Raw genomic sequence first — 27,819 nt, forward strand, 5'->3', positions numbered from 1 at the left:
AAATTTGATGCCACTTTTATTGAATTATCTATAATTCCACCACTTTTGTCTTATAGAGGAGCTATCTGATTTGCTGTCTACATTTATTTGAAATATGAGAACAACAGTTTCTAGTCTTAGGTCTCTTTGCCAATGACTTCTCATGCTCAGTTGTCATTTGTTTCTACTAATTAGTGGCCTTGTTACATTATACTTAAAACTTACATAAAATTGGTGTTGTGCGTTAGCTAACTCTGTTGTGCTGCACGGTGCCAGATTAAGTATGGGCTAGCAGGGCCCTTACCCGGGGCGCAAAATTTTACAAATCATGAAATATATATATCCTTAGTAAAGGGGGCTCCGAAAATGCTTTCTGCACGGACCGCGAAAATACTTTGGTCCAGCAATGCTCGTGCATTTTCTTTTTTCTCAATCCAGACAACTTTCTTGTTAGCCATTTTGGCATCCTCATATTGCTGAGTACCTTCACTAGAACAAATGTGTTTGTAACGTTCAGGATAATTAACTGAAACATTTCTTTTAATGCATTTGTATCCAATAACATACAGTTCTCACCTCAGTTAGTAGAGTTCAAGAACTGCTTTAGTTCTCTCCACCTTACCCATTGAAATTGACGCCCGCAACTTTACCTTTGACCTTATTTCCTTGGAAAATACCAATTTTATGATATTATGGTCATTTCCCGCTATTGACTTCCACACTATCATAGTTCTGATACTACTTGAGTCGTTCTTGATGAGAATTAGATCAATGATGTTAGTGTTCTGTTTCCGGGAGAAAAACACGTTCTGTCTTCCTCCGAGACCTATGAACTCTGCCACTACGAGGGGTATAACAAACACTATCAGCATGTGAGTGCTATTTTTTTTTTTCAACCAGTACAGCTAAGGATTAAAATTTATTTTAATTATATTTTCACTCCAATTATTTTCATTGAGTAAAACTGTCTGCTTGAGTTTTGTGATTTCTTTATTTTCTTTCAAAATTTCCTCTTTGTGTTTGATTAGCTTTACATTTTTCAATAATTGTTTTAAAAATAAAAAATCTGTTTATTATTTCAATATAAGTAGCATAAGCTAACAAAGTGGGGCCCACAATATATTTTTGCCTAGGGTACTCTCATATTGTAGATTGGCCATTTTAAATGTTCTTTTATTTGATAATTTTTTTTTTTTATTGAACAAAATATTTCTCAGTAAATTTTCAGGGTTCGATTATTGAAGAAACTTTCTATAATAATCATTAGTTTATCTTTCCAAAAAAGGCAATACAACCAATCTTCCTCTCGTGATTGGGCTATAGTACAATCAACGTACCATGAAGCAACGCCATTCTGCAGACTGTAACTGCCTCTGACTCATCTAACCCTGATTTCATAGTGGATAAAACCACGATCATAATATAGTCCGTGGCATTCTTTTATGACGATATCAAATTCCACTGTCACTGTAGTTGAAAGTCGTCCTTCAAGCAGTTGAGAAGATTTACCACGGATTATTGATAGTTTTACTTATCCTACTTTGCAGTGAAGTTATTTTCATTATTACTTGTAATATTAGACGTTATTGGCCTTTTTTCGCTATCATTCAGTGACGCTCCTTAAACCTCTCCAATCGTACGTTCAAAAAGAACGGCGATATATTTTTTCTGCGTAAGAATATTAAGTTCCCTGTTGTGTGTCGGCAGTGTACCACCCTTTCTTTTTGAAAGGACGCCGGTTAGACCAATCTTTATTACATATTAAAATATAAACAAGTTGTACTTGAATTATATAGTTTGAAAATGGTGAGTAAGCTATTTCTTGCATATTGTTAAATACTAGTAATTCTTTGCCATATGTAAAAATATATGTTCATTTGCATAACACAAAGAATTTACTGCTAAAATAAATTCATTACGCACTAATTAATATTATCCTTCACGTCAAAATTCATAAGGATTGTTTTTATCGAAAGTCAGATTTGTGAACTGTCAATAAGTGTTAACTCCGATATAACGCTTTCATCGCCTTTGTGTAAAACACATTTTGTTTTCGTAGAATTAACATTAGGACCGAAGTGATAATGACAGGTCTGAAGTCTGCACTGTTGACTTCAGTGTCGTTAAATGCCTCGGTGTTTCTCTGACGCTGAATGTTGGTTTACTTCTGAAGTTAATTTTGGAAGCTGCATGTACAAATTTGGAACTAGCCTCTTAGCGGGCTTTTCATTGCTAGTGCTCCCATCTAATGAAATCGCAGAGGCACCCACTTTCAGCGTTCCACCTCTGTTTCATTACTAATTATGGAACCGTAAAGATAGTTGGATGCGACGTTGTGGCCCACCGTGGCTCTTTTTACTTGTGTACCCTCTCACAGGCAGTTCTCTGAAAATTTCTAGTATGACTCTACCTTTTTGCTATGACTTCACTTAATACCGTGTTACCGTATCGTAGTTTGTAGTTAAATTTTCGATCTTTTAGGTTCAGGAATTAACAATGGATTTAATCCTGTTAACCCTGCGGTATTTCTTTAAGTCGTGGATTTGATATTCTACAACGTTTATCCTTTCAGAAATAAACAAATAAATAAATAAACGTATGAAACTAATACTGTAAAACCTCATGGATTTTGATTGATAGGGCCATTCACTTCTCTTGGATACGTATCTCATCAAGTTTGGGTGTATTTTTTTTTTTTTTTTCCCCTTCTCTTCCAAAGCTTTTTCTCGGGGAAAAAACTGTGCATTCCTTTAATTCCGGTGAATGACCATCAATAGTCATGCCAGGCCCAGTAAGCAGCTTTATAGTTCTTTGTCTTTTTTAGTGCTAATTTTCTGTTTTCAGTTGTAATTTATATGAAGAATATATGTACATGTATTATAAAAATACACTTCAGAAATGTCTTTACACTGTAAAAAAAAAAAAAAAAGTGCCCCACTTTGCCTTATTTTGAAGGCAAATTTTTTTCCCCCTTTGGATTTTTTTTTACATTAATTCCTGTTCTAATCTTTGTTTTAATGTTTGCTGTATTCTTTATCAGTAACCTTAGTTGCTTTTCAGCATATACCTTGAGAAGAGTATGCTATGCAGTTGCTTTCATAAAATTCTGTAATTTTCTTTGCTCTCCAAATGAACCTAAAATGCCTTGGTTTTTCATAGAAGAATTTAATTTAAAATTTTGTGAACTTCGGATTTCAGTTTTAAAAACAAAGGGGGGGGGGCAGTATTGAATAGTGAAACTGATTTGCAAGCTCATGATAGGATTTTTTTCTGCTTCCATATTGAATTTTTAACTGGTGATTAAGTTAACATTGGTTCTTTCGGGCTCCAACAAACATACTGTATGGGTATACAAATTATAAATATTCTAAAACTGAATGCATTAAATTAATTGAAAATGAGCTGAATTGCATTATTAATCCCATAGAATTTTTCTTTACGGTACAATGCAATTGTACTGTAAACAAAATTAATTTTGAGACTGTGGTGGATATTAGGATTTTAACATATTTATTTGTTAGCTATAAATTTTATGCTTCATTAATTTAAAAATTATTTTGTTTATGCAAATTGCATTGTTTAAGAATTTCTGTCCACTGATTTATCATAGCCAAACTTGAGTTATGCTGTGAAGATAAATGTTACTGTGTTTAACAAAAATAATTTTAATGAAAGCAAAATGTTGAAGTCAATGCAAAGTAAGTAGGCTTATTTAGTATAGTTATGAAAGTTTCTTGTGAACTCTTAGGTATTTCTTCCCTTTCTAAGGAAAGGTTAGGTGAATACTTTGATAGGTCTCTCTAACATTAGACACCAAAAAATGTGTACAGCATTCAGCTTTTTTGGAATCAAAGTTTAAGCAGCTTAAAATTTTGTACTCTGCAATGCTGTCTGTTATTTTAACATTAAATGGGATACAATTAAGAATAACTTATTTTCCCTAATTACAACAGTGAGATTTGATTACTGAAAAGTTGGATAATAATTAAACTTGGTTATGACTATTATGAAAACTGAATGCTATTTACCACACAATAAATTTAATGTTACAATTAAGGCTATTCTTAGCATGCTGCTGAATTGCTTGCTACCTGTATATGAACAAACCCAAATTTTAAAATAAAATCATAAAATAAAATAAAAAAAGTGATGGCTTGCCCTCAGTGGTCAACAACTGAAATGTGGTCTTTTCAGCATTCATGAGCACTGAATGCCTCTTTTGAAGAGATTTATTGGGAGGTGACACTCGGGAAAGCACACACCATGCCAACCTTGGGTGGCTTGTTGTATTGTGTGCTTTCACTGTTAAGGGGTTTTCTTTTTCTTATTTTATTTTAATATTAGGGTGTCTTGGTATACAGATACTGATTTTAGTACCTGGCTACAAATAACCATAATTGTAGCATTAAATTATTTTGTAGTAGTGTTTACTAGAATTGTAAATATTATGCAAGGATAAGCTTGAACAACATAAGCAAAAAAAAAAAAAATTCCCAATTTTTAGCCAAACCTTAAATTTAATAAAATTATATTATGCGCCTCCACAATACTAGGTGGAAGTTTATTCCAACAATTGATGTCCTTAAGACATTTATTTCTAATAGTTTCAAAGACATAACCACATTTGTCTAATCTAATAAAGTTACTTTTGATATGGAGATAATATGGTCCATTGCATTTTCTTCCCCCACTTCCTCTGATTTAATTTGTTCCTTTTTTTTTTTTGTTTGAATGCTAATGACTGTCCCTTACTTTCTTCATGTTTTAATTTATTCTGTTTATTATATTTGACTGGGTTGACATTCAGATTTACATTTTGTTTTATTTAATGTAAAGGGATTATTCCCATCTTATTACATGTGTTAATTTCAAACAATGGTCACAATGAAAAGGCACTTATATGCAATTTCTGCAATTATCTGTAAATGTTTAAATAGGTTTTTCCTTAATTTTTTTTCTCATCACTAAAATGCATAATCATTTTACATCGTTCATTAAAAAAAAGCTGTCATATTAGGACCACCCGACTGAACTTATATATATCAGTGTATAAACTGTGGTATTAGAGCCACCCCAAGAAGCAGCACAGTTGTGTGTATTCTCTGGTTGGTTTGCTTGTTTTTCTGAATGAAAAACCAGTTTCTGGGGGAGGGGGGATACCTTGCTGTCCATAACTTGAGACTAACTCAGCCACACTGAGAAAAGCCTACAAGTTCCTCACATCAACAGGATTTGAACCAAGGCCTATTCCAAGTGGTGTGGGGACAGTGCTTATATGGCTGTGCTACCCACAAAGGCTGTTTCCTGTTGGAGGATTAGCAATAATGTGGATTGATTTCCATGACGATTGTTTTGATATTATAGCTGAAGGTCAGCCATGGAGTCTAGAAGTGTGTACACCCTATGGCTTTGGTACCATCCCCCACCCCATGGACTTTCAGTGTCATCTTCTTGTTCAGTAAGGCTGGGCTGTCTCTCCACAGTCTGTTTTTTGAATATTTTCTGAAAAAAAATCAGATGCAGTTTGGATCTTGAATCTGAAGGGATGGATTGGTTTTTAAAAATTCAAGGCAACTGGTGGTGGTTTTGCTACATGATGATAATATGGTGAAACCACTGAACTGACAGTGAGTGAAGCAGACTTTGATGCTGATCCCTAATGATGACATTTGAATTTACTGACATAAGTGTGGAAGAATAATGATTGACAAGATCTTAAAATTGTTTATTTTCAGATTGCAAATTTCAGGAATGGAAAAATAAACACCATAACTTCCTGTTATGGGATATAACTGTTGTATAATGGCAATATAGAAGCTATGGGCTTTGTATATGATTGTAAAGTGAAGTTATTGGGAAACTCATTGTATCTTTGGGGAAGGCAAACAATCACTTTGATTTCTTTGAAGTAATAGTTTTGGTCCAAATAAAATTATTTTGGTATTTATTTTTATTTCTTTATTCTTTTAGCAGCTATATTGTTTCCTTTCATTGTAGATGTATATTTTTGGGAAGGGAAAGGTAAAACATTTTTCTCTAATATCTTGGAGATTATCTTGAGGATTTTTTTAAACCTCAATTCTTTATGCTTTTATTACTAGATCGTAGATATCAGCACTCACCTCTGTCATATGTGAGACATTTCTTTAAGAATGTAATGTGCAGTTTGTCGGAAAACTATTTAACTAATAGTTTTGTGAAATGAAGTTTTCTATCTTGCAGATCTGAATGCATTGGGGAAAATGTGGAAATGATAGACATGCAGAAGAGGTGTAATAAATAGTTGAAGGAGCTAAGCTATATCTACGATAAATAGTTAAAGGAACTAACAAATTAAGCTAAGCTATATCTACGATCTAGTCATTACATCACAGCACATAAAGACTCCTTAAAATATCATCAGTTTTTATGCTTTTATATAAAATGTTAATAAAACTGCTTTAATTTTTGCACTTTGCATTTCAGATTTAGATAAATTTAAATATAAAGAAGTGCCCCTTTTGCAAAAACTCGACTACATACATTAACAGTTATGTGGGTACATCAGTTTGTCACTTGGCCGTATCATGATGGCCCCTTTTGCAGAGGTAGTTGTTATATAGGGTTATGTTTTTCTGCAAAATGTTGTGTATGTTAATTTTTTACTCATATGGCAGACAGAAAGAGGGTGTATTATATACAATAAGTTTTTTTTTTTTTTTTTTTTTTTTTACTCCTAATTTATAGTTTCAGTAGGTAAAAATGGAAGTTTGGAAGATTTCTTTTTTTGCATTGTAATTACTCCCACTGACTATTAAAATTCTCTCTGGCCTTGCTATATAAAATATACTATGTAATATTTACTGTTGAAAACCTTTTGAGGGTGGATATATCTCTTCATTCATTGTGTGTTCTGCCTGAAAGCAAGTCTCTTAACTCCCAGAAAATTGTATAGACCAATGTAGTGATTTTCCACTGCTTTCTGCTTGTGTGGACAGATCTATAACTGAAGGCCCTGAGCTAAAATAATGTGAGGAAATTGGTTGGAGATTTTATTTATTTTTATTATTATTACAGAAGGTGTGTGCACCAGAATGATAAAAGGGTGTTTTATCATTCTATCTTTCAAGCCTAAAATTTTGGTTGATGGTGAACACTGCTCTCAGGCCTTAACACAGCTGTGCATGAGCATTATAAGTACAGTAGTATAAGTTGGCACAGACCCTGTTACTCTGAGCATAGAACAGAACTATATTGTCAGATTTATGTTAAAGAAGAGAAATGGAAATTCTCGTAAGTTAAGTGCACAGTAAGGGGCAGAGACCTATCATACGCAAGTGTGTATGTTCAGTTAAATTTTTTTTTTTCTAAAGGCTGTGAAGAAGTTGCAAACATTCATCACAATTGAGAAGCTGATTTTGGAAAATGGGCTAATAACTGTTCATGCTATTGCATTGAAAGTGTCCCTAAGTTTTTGAAGTGTAGAGGCCTTTATTCATGGGTATTTATTGTTCAAAAAAGTGCATGCGTGAGCAGAGAGTCCCACAGATGACATCGATTAGGAAGCAAAATGTATTGCTGTGTACACTGAACGTCTGTAGTAGTTTTAACTGTTTCTGATGTTCAGTGGAGGGAAACATTTCTATAGCAACTTGTGACAAGATGGATACACTGCATTCCAGAATCGGAGGTCTGATATGGAGTGGTGCCACAAGCATCTGTACTGCAAAAAAAAAAAAAAAAAAAAAACGGCCTTCAGCTGGCAAGGGCTGATTTTTATACTACCTCATGGAATAGTTTAGTACTGTATTACAATTTCTCATGATGTAAATGCAGCAATTTGGAAGGAGGCCTGGGAAACTGTTAAAGGGAATCATTCTGTTGATTTGACAACAAACATCCACAGATGGCAGATTTAACAATGATATTACATTGGTAACCTTGGACTGGGAAATCATAAACCACTTCTTACAGTCTGAATTTATTAGTCTCCAGTGATTATTGCATCTTTGGGTTAATGATGGAGCAACTGGGAGGGCAGAAATTCAAGCCAGATGGCTAACTTAACCTTGCCATAGTGATGACAAAAATGTGTCAACATAGAGGGGCAGGATCTTGAAAAGGAATGTTTGGCAATTACAGTATTTTCTTTTTTTTTTTGTGTGGAAACTGAGTAATCCCTGGACCATCCTTTTAATTATCAAAAATCACTGACTCGCATAGTAATAGTGAGAATAGGTTTAACTAGGCTTTGGGGAAAAGATAAGCAACACCTTGTGTGATGGACCTTCTCAGTTAAATGTCTGTTACAGGTCCAAGATTAGTATCTGTCACTTTCTGGGTCTTCCTAACTGTACAAAAAAAAAAAAAAAAAAGTTTATTTGAATTGCTTTTGAAGTACTCTTCAACTTTGATTGCACATGAAATGGATCTGGCAGACCAGGTGCCAAAGCAGGCTGGATTTAGACATGAGGCCCTAATCCCAAGCATGGAGGGACCCAAAAATATAATTTTTTTCCTCCAAAATGAAACTGCAAGGTACCCTTTGGATAGCAAGTTCCAAGCTTTGGCTTATACCATAATCTGACATGGTCAGTCTTACTGTTTTTGTCTTCTGCTTTATTTTTGGTTTTAGTACAATGTAAAAGAATGTTTCTTGTCTATTTATTTGATAAAACATGAATTCAAATTCATATGGAGGATTTTTGTGCACTTCTCCCTATATTAAATGGGAGAGACATAAGTTTTATGTTCAATCAGTTTATTGCCGAGGATACACACTTGCCTTGTCGTGATATAGTCAGTACAACAATAAAATATAAAAAGATATATTGAAAAAAAAAAATGAACAGAGCATAATAGTGATATATGGTATACACACTTAGTAATCATTAAGAATAGAAATAAGATACACTTATGCATATAATAAAATAACCTTACTAACAAGAAATCTACTTTCAAATTTACAAAAAGCCTTGTGAGAAATAGGACATTGAAAACACAAACTTAAGATCTTAAGTTGAATTAATATCTTTGTGGAATAAGATTGGTGAGAAGCCTTGGATTTTTAACAAGCTGAGTGGGATCAATATCAAGAATATTTGTCCTTCAATAATCTAAAGGGGAAAAAGTGGTCAGCTGTCCACACTATTGTATAGTGGAATGAGTGTTAGCCTGAGTTTGTAGGATCTCTTAGGGATATGCCAGCTGATGACCTAAAAATCGGGATGGTCTAATTCAGAAGCAAAAGTTTTCAGAATAAGACTAAAATATTTTAAATTAAGCATTTATTGGAAGAATGAGGCTTTCATCTGTGAAGTTTCTGGATTTCACAGGCTTGATGCTAGATTTATAAAAGAACCAACATTCAGGTGCAGCTGCATTTTGAAATTGGAATTTGAGACTTCAGCCAAACTTGGGGAATAGTGGATTTTGTGAATTTACTGATGTCTAATGATGACATTAGCTGAATAAACATGTTTAAGCCATTTTAAAACATATGTGGTTTTGGTAAATTTGTTTGCAAGGTGTCTGTAATGCTGAGGTACATTGAATTTTGTTTTGATACCAGAGAGCTATTAAGTGCTCGATATGATACAAATACCTATGATACAAAATTCAATTTTGTATCATAGGTAACTCGGAAGTCTTTATGAGATGTCCACATGGTTCAGGGAGACTTCAACCAGAAGGGCACCTTTATAAGTGATCTAAATGTTATGATTCAGCAGGGTTACTTAGCGGGTTAAAAAAATTAAGTATTCTGAGAATTTGTTCGATGTTAATCTTTGCGAGCAGGCAGATGAAGGTAAGGAGTCAGATCTTAAATTCATAACATCTTTCTGCTCTGTCATTTTTTTGTTTGGAGAAATGGACTGCTGAAAAGAGTGGTACCACTCTGTGGAGGGCTTGCCAAAACTACAAAGATACTACCCCCGCCCCGAGAGGTCACTAACATCCTATAGGAATGGTTCTGAAGAAAAGATAGTAGTGTCTGAAATTAAGTAGAAAGATCTTAGAAGTGAGATGAGTAACCTGTAGCAGATTACCCCAAAAGCTGAAGTTAAATCCAGGTAGACAGTGTCTACTTGTTAGGCATTTAACAACTTCATAATTAAAATTTTGTGATGAGAACATTTATTGTAGACCTATCAGGAATACTGTAATGTGTATGACAGAAGTGGGAAGAAAAAAACTTGTCAAAAGGATATGTAGAATTGCATCATTTAAGTACTAATGACAGCAGAGACTGGATGAATGTCTTTCTTTGTTTTTGGGTTGCAACATCTTGGAAGGGGGCAAGTTGAGCTTCCCCGTGTACTTGGGAAAAAAAATATTGATAAAATGGCTAGATTAAAGCAATATCTAAGAAAATCAAGAATTTAGATACTAGAAACCAAGCATAAAGAAAAGGGAATGTTATAATTTTAGTTGTTTTGAGGGTACAGAATTTTACTTCTGAACCAGTTCCTTAGACATGTGAATTGAGTTTAGTAGACCAATAGGAATGCTTATCATAATTCCACATGAATAAAAGTTTTCGGTTAAACCTTAAGTGCATAAGTTGTTTTTTGAAGTCAAGGTTTGATGGTAGTGAGTTTTAGCTTTGTAATAGATTCTTGAGTTGTTGATTTGGTGAAGTGTGAAATGGTCCTTAGTTTAAATTGTGCCCTTGCTTGTGAGAAGAATACTGATTTGTCACCCAGTGATTTCTTATATGCTCTATATAACAAACTTGACAAAAATGAATGAGCATTTGGCATCTACATTCACACATAGGCAGTTCTTTTGGGAAGGGGATGCCAGAAATTTATTGGACTCTAACAGGGAGCTAAAGGGAGGCAGAAAAGAAAACCCTTTGCCATAATTATGGCAGCATCCCTGTATTCAGGGGAATTTCCCACAGACTGGAGACATGCGAATGTATCCCCAAAGGATGACACGAATAATTACAAATCTGTTAATTTAACTTCTGTTCCAGGGAAAATAATGGGAGTCCCTGGTAAAAGTAATGTAGGATCATCTAGAGAAGGTCACAATTATACTTCAAACACAGCATGGGTTTGTAAAGGGAAAATCTTGTTTGGTCAGTTTGATTGGTTACTATGTGGTCACAAAGCAACTGGATGCAAAAAATTTTTTTATATCATACACTTGGTTTTTCAGGAAAGCTTTTGATACTGTTGCACATTTAAGATTCTTGAACAAATAGCAGTGTGGCATTAAGGGCAAGTTGCTGCTGTGGATAAGGGGATGGTTGAGTTTGAGAAGACAGAGTGATAATCAATGGACACTGCTCTTCATGGACTTAAGTTATTGGAGTTCCCCCAGGGTTTGTTGTTGGGCCATTGTTTTCAATATTTATCAATGATATTGATGAAGGTATATCAGGCTTAATATCTAAGTTTGCAAATGAAACAAAGGTTGGCAGGGTGGTTAATGAAGCTATGCTACTGCAACAGAATCAAGAAAAGTTAGGCAGATGGGCTGAAAAATGGAAAATTGAAGTTGAACGTTGATAAATGTATGTAAAGTATTGCGTATGGGTAGCAGTAACCCCAGAGTAATATACGAACTGTTTGGTAACTACACTCAGTGTAGTGGAAAATGAAAGACCTGGGTGTAATTGAGCAGTCAGATATGAAATTCTCTAAGCAATGCAGATAGGCTGCTAGGACAGCTCATGGGAGTTTTGTCAATGATATACAGGAATTTTGCCAGCAGGGATAAGGAGGTGATTATCCCATTGTATAAGGCAGCGGTCAGGCTGCATCTTGAGTACTGCATACAGGTCAGGAGGCCTCATTTCAGTAAGGATGCAGAGCTGATGGAATGAGTATAGAATGGTGCAATGAGATTGGTGAGCAGAACAAAGGGATGCTCTTACCAAAAATTTTGTTCTGTAAATTGCAGTGTCTGGAAACTAGGCACTTGGTGGTGTTTAAGGCTTTGAATGGATTGCAAAAGCTCAATGCTGATGGGATTCTTCCTCTTGCTTAGACCTCACACCAGGGGCACAAATTCAAATTGTGGAAGGACAGTTGAAGAATAGATGTGTGGAAGTTTGCTTTTAGATTTTGGGTGCTTAATTATTGGAATGAACTTCCATCTGTTGTCATGAAAGTTGATAGTTTAAATAAATTCAAGGAAGAACTAGACAAACTATTGGGGGGAATAAATAGGTGAGATGGGTTTTTTTATGGCTGATGCTCTATAAGCTTTCATCATTTGCCACTGCTGATGCTAATAATTTCTGTTTATTTTTAAAAACCATGGAATGCTGTTGAGGGATCCACCACACCTTAGAAATGGAAGGGTGGGATAAATTGAGGCCAGAATCTTAGCAGTTGACAAAAGCTATGTTTATGTGTACATTTTTCTTTTTTAACGGAATTAACAAGTTTTATGTATTGCTGAAAATACAAAGGTGTAATAAAATTAATACATTTCGAACATTAAGAAATATTGCAATGCATTAGTAAAAGACCGAGGAATGGCGGACAATAAGCAAATTAAAAAAAAAAAAATGGGGTTCAGATCTGATGCCACTATATTGTAGCAATAACAGTGGCACCACTGCTTCTAACTTGAGTGATATTGAAATAAATTATGAAACACATGTACATGTTATTTTTGCAGAATGCTGACAAAATCTATAAAGTAGGTATAAAGGATGCACAATGTCAGCTTTTCATTTGGATGAGAAATTCTGTGATTGAACAAGATACCTAATAAGGATAACATGTCTAGCCTAAATGTGGCCTCTAAAAAGAACACCTTTATGAGGGCAGACTTGTTCTGACCATACTTTATAGTCTATGTACATTTGGTTTATACAGATAATTTATATACACATCTGCATGGTTTGAGAAATCACATGGTTTTAACTTAGTACGATAGTTTTCTATAGGGGAACCCTAACTTATGCAAATTCTCTTATGCAGGGATACCTTGAGCCGACCGGGCTAGCCGGGTGAGTAAAGTGCCTGCTTGGCAACCCAAAGGTCGCGGCTTCGATTCCCACTTCGGGCTTGGATCAAAGTACTGCAATAACGTTGGGAGGTGCATTATGGCCACAGAAGCCTATGCGCCAACAACTACCAAAAAAAAAAAAAAAAAAAAAAGCAGGGATACCTTGAACATAACCTTCATATAATTTGAGAACCTACTCAAATTTTGGTTGAAAAAGGTAGTGCTGTATATCATTGCCAAAATCTATACAATACTAGTGCAGTCTGTGTTTGTCCTATGTTTTATTTAGCTTTTAAGCTGTATGTAGTCAGTTTTTTTTTATTTTGTTTGCATGTTTTTAATCTTATATATTTAACTATGTAAAATTGTATTGTAATGTTTTTTTTTTTTTTTTTTCATCTAAAATACTTTGTATTATTTCATTAAAAATTCTCACTCTTACTGTTTTTAAGAATATGACTGTTTGGTAGGATTCCCTGTTTCTAAGTACCTCATGATTAGCTTATTTGTTTGGTTTGTTAACCTAGCAGTGGTGGCACCTGGTCTGGCAGATCCCTCCATGAAATATCTATTATGCATTAATTGCCAGTTCAAGATTAGTAGTTGAAACTTCTCAGCTTTCCTAATTATACATAGATTTACTTGTAGTTTTGTGATGCATTAGAATTATGGGTGAAAAGGGTATGATCCCATGCCACCATTTTTGTATTTTCCTTTTCTAAACAAGTGTAGTTCTTGGATGGGTGGTGCTACAGCTGTGGAGAGTTAATGTTGGAATTATTATATAAAATAGTTCCTTGCCTGATACTAATTTTGCAAAAAAATGACACCTTCAATCAATGAGTCATATTTGAGAGTAGTAAGAAATAATAAATGTGGTTATTAGGGAACTTATAAATAATAAGATGACTAATTTTACAGCTGAAAGCTTGATTAATATTCTTAGCAAAGCTTATCTTAGTACTTGCCTCTAGATCCATATTGGTTAGGGTTAAATTTACATAAAGTAAAGTAAAGAGTAAAAGTTTTCAATTATATTAAGTACTAAGATAAACTTAGTACTAAAATAAGCTTTGCTAAGAATCTTAATAACAATTTACAATATGGGTTAATTTAACAAAAGGAAAAAACCTGCTAAAGCTGTACTGAGTCTAGCAAGACTTGAAGCAGTTTGGCAACATTTTTAGAATATGGTTTCTTATCATGCCTACAGAGGTGGTTAAATAATAGCTGAGGTAGCCAAAGTTCAGGGTGAATTGCAATAAAGGCTGATGTGTAGTAAATAATAATAGCTGCCATTAGAGAAGTTAATTACAATCAATATCAGTTGAGGATTATTTAATTTCCTAATTAAATTAATTAATTATTAACTAATCCTTGCACATAAAAGTATAACATTAGCAGCCATGATGGTGGACTTCTGACATTTGGAACAAAGGCATGAAATAATTAAATTTTCATTTTTTGAAGCCACCTTTATATTGAAAATGTATATTTTAAATTTTTTTTTTAAAATAACTTCCATATTTGACCATTATATTGCTCTTCAGTAAGCAAAACTTGAAAAAAGCAAATCAAAAAGCCCAAATGCCAATGAGCATTTCCATTCACTTGCTTCAGATCAAAGATTATGCTAGCTTTTGTATTTTATTGGATGCTACAAATGTTAACTTTAAATCCTTGCTTTAGTGTTTGATAATAAGCAAGGATTGGCTAAGGCTTAATGAAAATTATTTTTTTGTCAGAATTCTTCTATAACAAAAGAATTAATGATACTAATCCAAAGGTGCCTCCGTAGCCAGGTGGGCAGGAGCAGTAGTGCATAGCACACGATTCTTGATTAGACCAGGGTTCAAGCCCATACCCACCAAATACAGAGGATGTGGCAGGTCAGGGAATGACCACTGCACATTCCCAGCTCGGATAAAGGGTGAGGGTTGGCATCAGGACGGGCATCCGCCCGTAAAAATTGCATGCCAAAACAATAAAAAAAAAAAATTTTTAAAAACGCCGACCCCATATAATAATGGGAAAAGGCAAGGGCAAAAAAAAAAAAAAAAAAATACTAACCAAAACTTAAATTAGTAATAAAGGAATACTTAGAATTCACATTGGCATCACTTTAATAGTTATTTTTATTTTCAAATTTAAGTCACTCTGCTGGACATGTACCATCAATATTCCTTTCAGAGGATTAACGATGTTAGATAGCAGTTACTCTATGATATTAATATCGATATCAATTACTTGGATTATTCAATTTGCAATGATGTTTTCTAATGTGGTCATGTTGTTGAGTACATCAGAAAAGTTTCACATATAGATACTTTTTGTGGATTATTTTACAGTAATGTGGCTTTACAGTGTTATTACTGTTTGACATTCTGCCTAATTTACTATAATATTAGGATCCCCCATCTTATGGGTTGGGCAGGTACATTACTGATTAATTCAAGTGTAATGTCAAGTAATTATGAAGTTTTCTGAATAGTGCTCATTGGGTTTTGTCAATGATGTACAGGAATTTTTATAGCAGAGTTATTTTGTTGTATAAGGCAGTGGTTAAGCCACATCTTAATACTCCATATGGGTCTGGAAGCCTCATTTTAGGAAGGAAATTGATCTGTTGGAACAGGTACAGAGAAGGGCAATGAGATTAATGAGGGGAACAAAAGCCTACTCTTACCAAGAAAGGCTTCAGTTCTGCAAATTGCAGTATCTGAAAATTAGGCACCAGTGAGGAGATCTGGTTGAGGCATTTAAAGCATTGAATAGATTGAGTAAGCTAAATGGTGACAAACATCCTTCCTCTTGCTTAGACAACACACATGAGGGCATATTTCAAATTCAGGAATGATGGGTGCAGGGTAAATGTGTGGAAATGCTCCTTTCAGCCAGCAGGTAGTTGATTGTTGAAACAAACTTTCATTCTGTTGTATAAGTGGGTAGTTTGAATAAGTTTAAAGAGTAACTAAACAATTATTAGAGCAGTTGGACCAGTGATGTGGAAAGAGGTGGTTTTTTTTTTTTTTATGCTAGTAATCTGGCTTTCTTGCAACACTAACTGTTCTTTATTTAGCTTGCTTCTGACTGATTCTTATTACATCTTCTAATTTGTTAATTACCTAAGGAAAAGCAGTCTATTCAAAATTTATTAAAAATTAGCCATGCAACTTTGTGCTACTTGTAAAATTAAATCCTATGGAGACCTGTTACTAGCTCAGTTTTGCTTTGGTAATAGATACCCAAAGCTGAATCTGAAGTGTCAGTGAGAATGTAGTATTTAGTATGTTGAGCCTGCCTTTTGGTAGGAAATGGTTTAAGCTTGTTGTCTATGAGTACTTTCTTGTAGAATACAATTTAAGTGAATCATGTAAGTTCACAGTAATGGTGTGTCAGGACTAGTCATTGCTGGGTGTGTTAAACCACTTGCTTACAAAAATGAATTTAGTTTAAAGCCTGCTGGTTGTCAGTGTCTGAGGCAGTGGATATTGTGTTGAGGAATGAATGGATAGTGTGGAATGTGCAGAAACAATGTTCTCAGTTTGCACAAGTCTCTTTTCTTCCATAGTTTGTTTTTTATATCAGTTAATCCTCATTAAAAATAAAAAAGCATTTTCAATGAGGATTAATTCCTTGGCCAAAGAATTGGAATTTGAACATGTGTACATTCTTAATTTGTACATATGAAGACTGGCTTTAATATGCTTCCTAGTAAAATCTGTCAAACTGTGTTCCACATAACTGACAATAGCAAGAACTTATGCTGGTCAACTTGCTTTATGTGCCCATAGCCAGTAAGCAGATTAATGCATATTTCTGATGCAGACAACAGACACTTTTCAACCTCTGTTCTCTGTGTAAGTAGTAATTTCTATTTTAAGGAATTTTTGATAAATCATTTAAAATTGCTTAAATAACATGAAGTTGCATCAAGTTCCTCCACCTTTTTGTCTTAGTATTTACTGATTTCCACATTTCAGTATAGTTTGTATGTGGCTGTTATGTTTGTACATATTTGTTTTAACTTATTAGCTATGTGTCAGGCCAGCTGTTTTGGCAGTAAGCTGTTAAATTATGCTAGCATATTTTATGATCTGAGGCTAGATTCTTAGCCATATCTCCTGGCCTAACTACAACTAGTAGAACATAATCAGCTGATAGCTTTGCTAATTATGGTTTAGATATATTGAATGATGCTAGCCCCTAACATTGTGCCATTCAGTGAATGCTATTAATAATTAGCAGTATATATTTTTCTATATATAAATTCTTATTTTGATATTAAATAACTTTCTCATTTAGGGTGAGTTTGCTTTATTTCTAGCTGAAATAAGCATATAAATGCACAAAGTGAGTCAAAATTATGTATAAACATCCTGATATGCTACATCTCAAAGTTTGAGTAAATACTTACCAAAAAAAAGGTTTCAAATACATCAGACAGAAATGGGAATTAAGTATAAGTGGGATGTCTGCCACCAGCATCTACAAAAGAACATTTTTCAATAGCCTGACATATGGTGATCCATATCAGCTCTACTTCATCCTGCTTTATAATTTCTTAATAGTTAAGATGTGTACTATCTTGTTATGGGTCATGTACCTCTACTCACTCTGTACCTATCTGGATAGTGAATTTCCCAGGTGATGACAAGGTTATAAGAGAATGATTTTGAATTCCCCTCCCAAGGTCTCTAAAAGTCTTTAGGGTTTTGTTACTTCATTTTGTCCAGCTAAATACAGTTTGTCATGTAACAGAATGCTGCTTTTCACTATAATGACATGCTTCCCCCTGCCAAAAAGCTTTTCATTCAGTGATTGCCACCCACCCATGTAGGTATTATCAGAGAAAATAAGATTCCAGTAAATTGGTTAATCCCAGTGGTGCTATGAGGTGCAGCCATTAAATAATGAGACTGTGCAGAGCACTACACACAAAGCACCACCTGTAAAACATAGTTGTCTGCCAAGTATGTTCCAGCATGCTCATTCGCCTTGTAGTGAGACAGATTTTCCTTACCTTGTGTTATTGCAGTTTGGCAGAAAAATGTCAACCTCAATTTTTAACAAAACTAAAGAAACCAACTGTAACTTGAGTTACAACAAGTTTCTAGGGAGGATATGTCAAGAGCTTGTGTGTTTGAATGGCATTAAAGATTTTTAGAAGGAAGAGAATGTGGAAGGCTATGAATGACCAGGCTGTTTAGTATTCACAAAAACTGATGAATGTGTGGACTGGGTAAGGACTTGATTAGAAGTAATTGTTGTTGAAGCATTAGAATAGATGCATCAGAACTCAATATGGACAAAGAAACAGACAAATTAACTGAAACATGAGAAGTTTGTGCCAAGACGGTGCCAAAAATTTTGAATAAAGATTAATCAGAAGATTCCAAGTTTGTGAAGGTGTTGTGAAAAAAAATTTAAGATCCAGACTGAGTACTGTAATTACTTGTGATGAATGGTGGTTGTTCCAGTATGAAACTAAGTCAGTCAATGCAATGGAAGATAAAACAATTCCCTCAGCTGGGGGGGAAACAAGAATTTCAAAAACGAAACTATGCTTGTTTTTTTCGATATTAAAGGAATTATTATGGCTGAATACTTCCCACTGAATCGCTGTCAATTAAATGTGCTATATTGAAGTTCTGACAAGGCTGTATGAAAAAATTCAAAGGAATTGGCCTGAATTGTGGAAGGATAGTTGGATGCTCAATCAAAACAATGCTCCAGTACACAATGTACTCGGCCAGTTTCTGGCCAAAAAACAAAACCCTACTCACCAGACCTAGTCCCGTGTAACTTTTTTTTTTTCTCTTCCTTGAACTGAAAAGTGTACTTAAGGGAACCCATTTTCAGTTCATTGAAGACATTCAGAAAAAATGACCAAAATGTTAAAAGGGCTTACAGAAGATGACTTACAGAATTGTTTCCATGCTTGGAAGAAATGTAGGGAAGCCCACAGAAGTGTGCAAGTCCATAGTGTAAGGTATGAAATATTTCATGCTACACCTTATATATTTATATTTTAAGAACAGTCACAACAGTACTGTACATGGAGGGAAAAAAAAAAGGCTAGACCATTATTCTGACATCTAGTGGGAAGCATAAATTTTATCATGTGGGGGGATCAGTTATCAGAGTTGTGCTGCTTAAGCCAGAATAATATATGCTGGTCCATGTGTGTGGCTTTTTCCTCCTCTTCCTGTATGAGTTTGAAGTATAAATTTGCAAGTGATATTTCTTAGTAACAATGTGCGATGAATGCTATTGATAAGAAAAGTAAAGGTCATCATAATAAACAATGTATTGCCAATTTTTTTTTTTTAATCAATTTGAATCATACCAAATTTCCATGTAGTGAATGTCGACAAGATCCTTGGGAGAGAGAAAAGATGAATAATTATGTTACCATTTCATATTTATAATATTTGTTACATAACTGGTAGAATTAATAGCAATTTTTTTTTTTTCCCTCAGCAAAATATGTTAATTTTAAAATGTGTTTCCTGAATATTGGCTAAAAAGTTTTTTAGGGTGCCAAATTTAATGCAATAAATGCCATCACAAACTGTAAATTTGGCAGAGATTAATTGTTGCATGTTTCTGTTTTATTTTACCAACATTCTGAAATTGCAAATATAATTAAGTACAGGGGGGTATCAAAAAGTTACCGAGAAATAATAGCCCTAGAAAGGTAACTTCACATGAACTTTAATCCTTTTCTATGTACTCTCCATGTACTTGACCATAGATCAAGTACTTTTAATCCCTTGACCATAGAAATTGCACACTTTTTGCCTGAAAACAAGATTCCACTTTGACTTCCTAAGATGAATCAAAGCAGCATCCACGCAATGGTTTCTTCATTTCTCGAAACAAGAAGTCTGATGGTGCTATGTCAGGAGGATAGGGAGGGTGCTGTAGTAATTCAAAGCCACACTGGGCAACAAAGGCTTCTGCATTGGTGTCAGCAAACTTGGAACCGATCATGTGGAGACCTTAGACATGTGCAGATGGTCATGTAAAATGCTGTGGGCAGACCCATAACTAATTCCCGCTGCATTTGCGATGAAATGAATTGTCACTCAGCACTAGCCGCTCAACCTTTGCAATCGTCTCACTGTCTGGATGTTGATGGCCTTCCTTCTCTTGGCTCATCAAAGTCACTTGTACGACTGCACTGGAACTCCTGTTTCCACTTTTTTACAGTCATAGGATGGACAATTCTGTCCATACACAGCTTTCATTTCTTTGTCAATTTCCTGAGCTTTCTTGCCCTGCAAATGCAGGGACTTGGTCACTGTTCGATACTCCACTTTGTCAACCGTAGCATTGTTCCTCAGATTCCAGGCACCACTTCTGATGTGAAATTTCATTCCACACCTATTGGAATGAAATTTCATGTTAGTTATTGAATATGTAGACAACTTATATTAAAAACATCTTCCTACTGATGTTTTATCTAGGTCTGGGTACAAATGTTTTGATACCCCCTCGTATAATGTAATAAATTAAGCAAAGTTTTTTTATACAGCATCATTTGCCACTATTAATACTAATAATTCATGGGGGAAAAAATGCAACATACTTTTATGTATGAACCAAGCACATTTCATTTCTCTGCATATGCCATACTGCTTGTTCATTCTTTGAATTGCTACATGGCATTTATATCACATGATTCAACTATGTATGCTGTATATGGATAGCCCAAGTGGTATGTATAAAAAATATATAGTAATTACTGGATTTCTGTTAGTCTAATTTTAATGAAATTTGGGAAATTCAAGAAATCATTTTATAAGAGCAAATTTAAAATTTCATAAATCTGTCCACTGGTGGTAGTGTTTTGAAGTAGACAGAAATAAAAATTATTGAATTTCTTTTGGTTCAGTTTTAATGAAATTTGGGCTGTCACTTGTTTACTATCAGTGCTGAATCTAAAATTTCACAAATCCATCTTGTGAGTAGTTATTCCATGCCAACAGGTGTACAAAAAAATAATTGCTGGATTTATTTTGGGCCTGTTTAATGAAAGTTGGGATGGCTTAACATATTTTTGTGAAAGAGCCAAAAAAGAATTCATGAAAATTCATCCACTAGAAGTGGAGTTATTACATGTGCATGGACAAGAAGATAGAGGTACTTGGTGTGTGTGTGTGTGTGTATATATATATATATATGCCAATGTGCATAATAAATAAAAAAAAAAAAAAAAAAAAAATGGTATGGAGTCTACCTTTTTTTTTTTTCCCCATCCCAAAAATATAATTATACCATGATTCATGACAAATATCTCCTAGAGGGATTTTTTTTTTTTTTTTTTTTATTAAAATTATGGAAATTGAGTTACCTGCCTGGTGGACCAGGGGTTAGACACTTGAGCTTTTTCTAGTAAGTGTTAGTGTTATTAAAAATGAATACTGTGCCAGAGAAATACTAAAATTCTCAGACTTCATTTGAATATATATCTAAATTGTAATTAGTCTGATTAAATACAAATGTGTATTGTGGCTATTATTAATCATTAGTGCATATAACACAAGTATTACTAGCAATATTGCATGTCTTGTTAATTTGCTTGGTTTTCAGGCATTAAACTCTGAAGTGTGATTTCAGGTAGTGTGGGTAAACATGTTTTTAGTGTTTTACTTTAATTCTTGTGCCATCGATGGCATTGGATGAGGGTACATTCTTTTGAATATATAACAGTTCAGTTTTGCTATAAGAAATTGTGGAAAATGACAAAAGGCTAATCTGCCACTAAACTTAATGGAATTGATGGGGGGGGGGAATTCACTGTGGATGGCACTATTGTCTGTTGTTTATGAAAATGTTTCGTGGAAGAAAAATTCCAGATTGACTGTCATGTGAAAACAACACTGCACATTGTGGTAAAAAAAAAATTGCCAGGTAGCCACTTTTAACCAGGTTGCATACTTCAAAAGAAGAGAAGTGATTTTTTCAAAGGATCTATGTTCTAGCCTTGCAAGCAGCAGTATCATTTTTCAATAAGTTAAGCAATCCAGTTTTCAAGCTATTTTTGAAAAAAAAATTATATAAATCAAAACATTCCAGACTAATCTATCTTGAGGGAGAATTATCTTAATAACATTTATGATATTCACAAAATTGGTCAAGGTACTGAATAAAATTGTCTGGATGTCTGTTGATGAAGTGGTTGTGGCTGTTATATTATGAATTTTGTATGTGGGAAATTAATTGGAGAGCCTTCTCATTCCACACCTGTATGCTTGTAAGGTTCTTGGAAATGTGAATTAATCCATAGTTGCAAGATATGTGAATAATTCTTTGCAGTTATTATGGCTAGACTGAGAATTGACATATGGTAAAAAAACTGCATTTTTATTAGTGATGCTGCTTTGTATATGATAAAGAAGCTTCTGCAATCAAAGTTCTTTACCCAAACATAATCCACACTACCTCCTTAACCCATGGCTTACATAGGCTTGTAGATACAATTCATATCAATTTTGGTGAAGTTAAATAGTTTATTATGCAAGAAAATTTTTTTATAGATTCTCTTGCATACATAGCATGTTTACAGAGATATACAACTTAACCTTCCTCTTCCACTAAAGCCTATTTTGACAAGCTGGGAAACATGGTTATTTGCAGCAATGCTGTGGATGCTGCAGGTATTGATGTTGCTAAGTCATTTCTGATTCTGTTTAGAAAATGTTTGCTGTTCATACTCATTTTGCTTGTCTACCTAAATTCTCTAACTGAAAGAATGGAGCCTTTGAGTAGTGAGTGCAGTTGAAAAGGTAGAGAAATTTCAAACATCCTGGGAGACATAGGAGGGAAACTTGAGAAATTAATTTGATAATCTTTTTAAGAAAAAAACTAGGGATTTCATATTTTAAGGAAAATTTATTAATGGAAATGAGCAGGAGCTTCTATTTAAAGTAGAGGCTTTGAAGGCCCACCTTTTAAGTTTAGCCCATTCATTTCTGTTGATTTGGAAATAGTTTTCCTCTTTTTAAATGATTTTGGGAGATAAAACGCCACATTTATGCCACACTTAAAAATGTTTACTGTAACTTAACTAAGATGATTCCATAGAAAACCAGTACTTACTTTTAAATCCTGAATACAAAGAAATTTGTAATTCAATAAATAAATGTGTAACATGTAAAAATGTTATTCTGTGTGATGGCATTTGGGCAAATATTTTGCCAATTTTTTTTATTTCATGTTATCCAGTGTCTAATTATAATTAACTATAACCTCATATAAATAGTAATGTAATTTCCAGTCAGCCTGACTCTAGTACTGAAAGTAAGGCATGGTGTTCAGTGTCTAATCACTGCACCATTTAGAATAGGTTGAAAGAGAACTAGCCCAGCTTGTTTTCTGCTTTTCCAAGAACTAAGATGTGTGATTAGCTCAATGAGCAGAATATACCATGATTAATATAAAGACAATAGTAAAACAGATTCTCAACCATTGTGTGAAATTAGTAAATTCTGCTACCAAAATATTCTTTAATTGCATTATTCTGTAAATATCATAAAATTAGTGTTAGCAAACTTTAATGCAGTGTTCAGTCTTTGCAATTTATGCTGGTATTCAAATTGGTCTTTGAAGCACTAAAATTGTCAAATTTTAGGATAGACTTGCATGCTGAGTGTAAAATCTTAACCTTGAATTAAAGATACATGCTTAGAAAGACATGAATTGATATAGATATCTTTATATAATTTTTTTTGTTTTTTTCACTATTTAATACCTAAGGATTTGTTCATCTTCATCAGACAAACTGGCACACCCAGGGTCCTGAGCTGGATATCATCATTCTTCTTTCTTGGTGATTCCCTTTTACTTTTGTGTCTCTCTCTCAGGGTAACTAGAAAATTTTTTTTTTGGCTGGTACAGCATAAGCCTCAGGCTTCCTTACACCATATAGCTAATAATAATAAACAGTTCATGGTTTTCAATTTGTTGAAAAGTAAACCTAGATTGTCAACTTATAGCAATTGCGCTTCCACCTTGGGGCTTTTTTTTTTTTTTTTTAAAGGGAAAAACCAATTTGCAGTACAACACTAAACAGATAACATGAAATGTCTCTGTTATATGGTCAATGTATTCTATGTCTACATATAGCATCAGAGTGGTCCCACTGTCTCATATGCTTGTAGATTTTAGTTTTGTGACCTACATAAGGGAGCACTGTAAATGCTCTTTACAGCTTTACTTTGTAGTATTATAGAATGCCACAATGTGAACTTTAAAAGTGCAGAAATAATTGAATTAAAAAGTAGGCTATGGTTCTCAATACAGATTTTACTGTAATGAATTACTGTCAGATGCAAAGGATAGCTCTAAAAATGGAGTTGGCTTTATACAGTGAATGTTTAAGCATTAAACCCAAAAATGGACTCACACTTTCAAGGGTTTCCTTTGTTGCAAATCCTGGTGACAAGAAAACATGCATGCATGCATTTTCCTATGTAACTGGGAAATGCAATGAAGGCAAGCAAAGGTCAAGATCATTTAAGTAACTCAAATTATATTTGTAATGTTCCTGGATCTCACAGCAGATGGCAGTGTTATTAATACACTTACCACTGGTGGTAAGGAATGTTTACAAATTTAATTGGACTGTCAGTTGCTATTGCCAGGAGAGAGGAAAAAAAAAAAAAACAACCCACACTACTCTAGGTCTGTACTGTACTTAAAGGTATGGGAGTATAGCCACAATTAAAAAAAATAATAATAAATAAATAGCACTATCAGTGGAATCCACGTTCTCTAGGTTAACAAATTTATTGTACTTACGTAACAGTGTGACGCTTTTGTATTTTACTGACAGTGGTATTCAGATTCGTGATTGAGGGACAATGACAAGTATCTTATGCTGATGCAGTGGCGGCCATTTAAGTATCCATGTGCAGAAATGTTAATTTATTTGTGAATGGAGGATCCATTACAATGGGTTTTTTAAGAAATATGTACATTAATAATTAATTTAAAAAAAAACAGCAAGTAACCTGTTAGAGTCAACTTTTGAATTTTAAATCTGGCTACACCAACCTCTGCAAAGCAGAGCTTTCTGTATAGTGAGCTTTCTTTTGATTCATGGTGTCCACTTCAGAGGTTTCACTATACATTAATAAATTCTTAGAATTTATTAATGTATAGTGAAATGTGAAGTACTGATTGTTGGAAGGTAATTTCTGATTATACTTGCAATATTTTGAGGGTATTGCTATTATTATTATTTTGAATTCCATAATAGGCACTGCTTACCTAGTATATCTAGAGCAGGGGTGGCCAACTTAATTTGTGATGCGATCAACATTTTTTTTTTTTCTTAAAAATGTGCTGCGATCTACCATCTCAAGAATTTCATTGCACATGGTTAAAAAGGTTAATCAACACATTGAAAAGTTGTTTATAAATTTTAAAATTAAATACAATTTAGAATTCTTATTTTAAATTCATATGTATTTAAATTTTTAATTTATGCAAAGTTTGTGTCTTCATGTCATCTGCCAAGCTTTCAAAATCGGGGATATACTGTGATGAGGCCAACAGTAAAGAATCTTCTGTATGCAAGTCCGTAAGAGTACAGCGATTCTTTGATTCAAATACGAAAAGGCCAATTCACATAGATATGTGGAACCAAAATAGGAATTAAAGTTCACTGCATTTTTTTTTTTAACATTTTGGGTACTTTTCTCGGCAAACATTTCCAAAAGTCTTTTTCTGATGATCTGGCTTTTAGGAAGATATTGTTTTGCAATGTAATAATTTCGTTTTCAAGTAATTTTCTCAATGTGAAAAATCGCAGCATGTTGTTTTTTTTTTTTTTCCCCCTGCAATTTGTTTTGTATCTAAATGAATAAGAAATATATTGAACAATATCTTCAATTGTTTTAAAATCACTGAATCTAGTTTCAAAATCGTCTACAACATTCTCAATTTCAGAAACATTTCTCACTGTTAAATTCAAAAACAGGATATTTTTGCAAATGATCTTGCATATTGGAAAAATGGTCGAATTTTTTTTTTTCTTTGAGATCCTTAGCCATTGCCAAAAATTTAATTTATATGCAGAAATACTACTAATCATGGCATCCACATTTTTATTTTTTCCTTGTAATTCCAAATTCAGATCACTTAATTTACTGGTAAAATCTGCCAAAAAAGCCAGATCACACAACCACTCCGTATCTTGTAGTGGCTGATAATCATCTCCCCTTTTGTCAACAAATTTTTTAATTTCATTCAGCAAATTTTGAAATCTCTGTAGAAATTTACTCCAACTCAGCCACCTCATATCTGTGTGTAATATCAGATCTGGTTCATTTTCATAGAGTTGCATTTTGAAAAGTCTCCTTTGAAGAGATTGTCCTCTGATGGAATTCACGATTTTGAAAGTGATGTCCATAACACTTCTAGTATTTAATCTTTTGCTGGCTAACACTTGTTAGTGGATGATACAGTGGTGGTAGTAGTAGTAGTGGCACATGATGCAAGAAAGCAAGTGTAGGAGCTTATGCAGCATCAGCCAAAAAAAAAAAAAAAATCACACCATTCCCTCCAAATGCCTGTCCAGTTCCTCAAATTTATTTAACCTATCTACAACGACAGATGGAAGTTTGTTCCAGCAATTAACCACCCGCTGGCTAAAGGCAAATTTCCGCACATCTATTCTACATCTGTCTTTTCTTAATTTGAACTTATGTCCCCGTAGGTTGGTAATCTGAACAAGTGGAAGGATCCCATCAGAATTCAGCGTGCTCAACCCATTCAAGGCCTTATAGACCTCAATCAGATCACCGCGCAGGTGCCTAGTCTCCAGCCACTGCAATTTGCAGAACTTAAGCCTCTCTTGGTAAGAGAATCCCTTCATTCCCCTCACCAGTCGTGTTGCTCTTCTCTGTACACGCTCAAGCAAATCTACATCCTAAAATGAGGCCTCCAGACCTGTACGCAGTACTCAAGGCGTGGCCTGACCATTGCCTTATACAGAGGGACAATCACCTCCTTTTCCCTGCTAGCAAAATTCCTATATATCATTGACAAAACCCCATGACCCGCCCTAGCAGCCTGTCTGCACTGCTCAGAAAACTTCATATCTGACTGCACAATTACTCCCAGGTCTTTTTCATTTTCTACCACCTTAAGTGTAGTACCACACAGTTGGTATGTTTCTCTGGGGTTACTTCTACCCATATGCAGTACTTTGCATTTGTCAAGGTTGAACTTCAGTTGCCACTTAGCCCATCTGCCCAAATTATCTAGATCCTGTTGCAGTAGCATACTGCCATTACTGTCATTAACAACCCTGCCAACCTTTGTGTCATCTGCAGACTTCGACATTAAGCCTGATATACCTTCATCAATATCATTGATAAATACACAAAACAACAGTGGACCCAACACCGAACCCTGTGGGACTCCACTAATAACATTAGTCCACGAAGAGCAGCACCCATTGATTACCACCCTCTGTCTTCTCCCACTTAACCATCCTTTTATCCATTGTAGCAACTTACCCTTACTACCATTCTGTTCCCATTTGTACAATAGTCTTCCATGCGCAACAGTGTCAAAAGCTTTCCTGAAATCCAAGTATATGATATCAAAATTATTTTTTGCATCCAGTTCCTTTGTGACCACATCATAATAACCAATCAGATTTGTCAGACAAGACTTTCCCTTAACAAACCCATGCTGTGTTTGAATTATTGCTGCAGTCTTGTCTAGATGATCCTGCAATACATCTTTAACCAGAGACTCCATTATTTTACCCGGAACAGAAGTTAAACTAACTGGTCTGTAATTACTCGTGTCACCCTTCGATCCACCTTTGTGAATTGGGGACACATTTGCACATCTCCAGTCCGTGGG

The 27,819-nt window shown here is 34.4% G+C and overlaps 1 protein-coding gene across 2 annotated transcripts in view; it reads left to right on the forward strand.

Annotated features, from left to right (window-relative positions):
- Positions 1 to 1,380: 1,380 nt before the first annotated feature.
- The window catches only part of LOC150088664 (cofilin/actin-depolymerizing factor homolog), a 65,553-nt gene continuing 39,114 nt past the window's right edge, over positions 1,381 to 27,819 (forward strand). The window contains exon 1 of one of the 2 annotated variants that reach the window (XM_090369613.1): positions 1,381 to 1,785. In XM_090369613.1, the coding sequence (XP_090225739.1) occupies positions 1,783 to 1,785 (3 nt within the window). In that variant the 5' untranslated portion in view covers positions 1,381 to 1,782. Of the gene's footprint in view, positions 1,786 to 2,302; positions 2,771 to 27,819 lie in introns of those variants that run through there. The other variant, XM_090369612.1, reaches the window with a different exon arrangement.

Source organism: Mastigoproctus giganteus, chromosome 3, assembly GCF_048544385.1.
Source record: "Mastigoproctus giganteus isolate SK-2022 chromosome 3, ASM4854438v1, whole genome shotgun sequence".
NCBI classification, from domain to species: Eukaryota; Metazoa; Arthropoda; class Arachnida; order Uropygi; family Thelyphonidae; genus Mastigoproctus; species Mastigoproctus giganteus.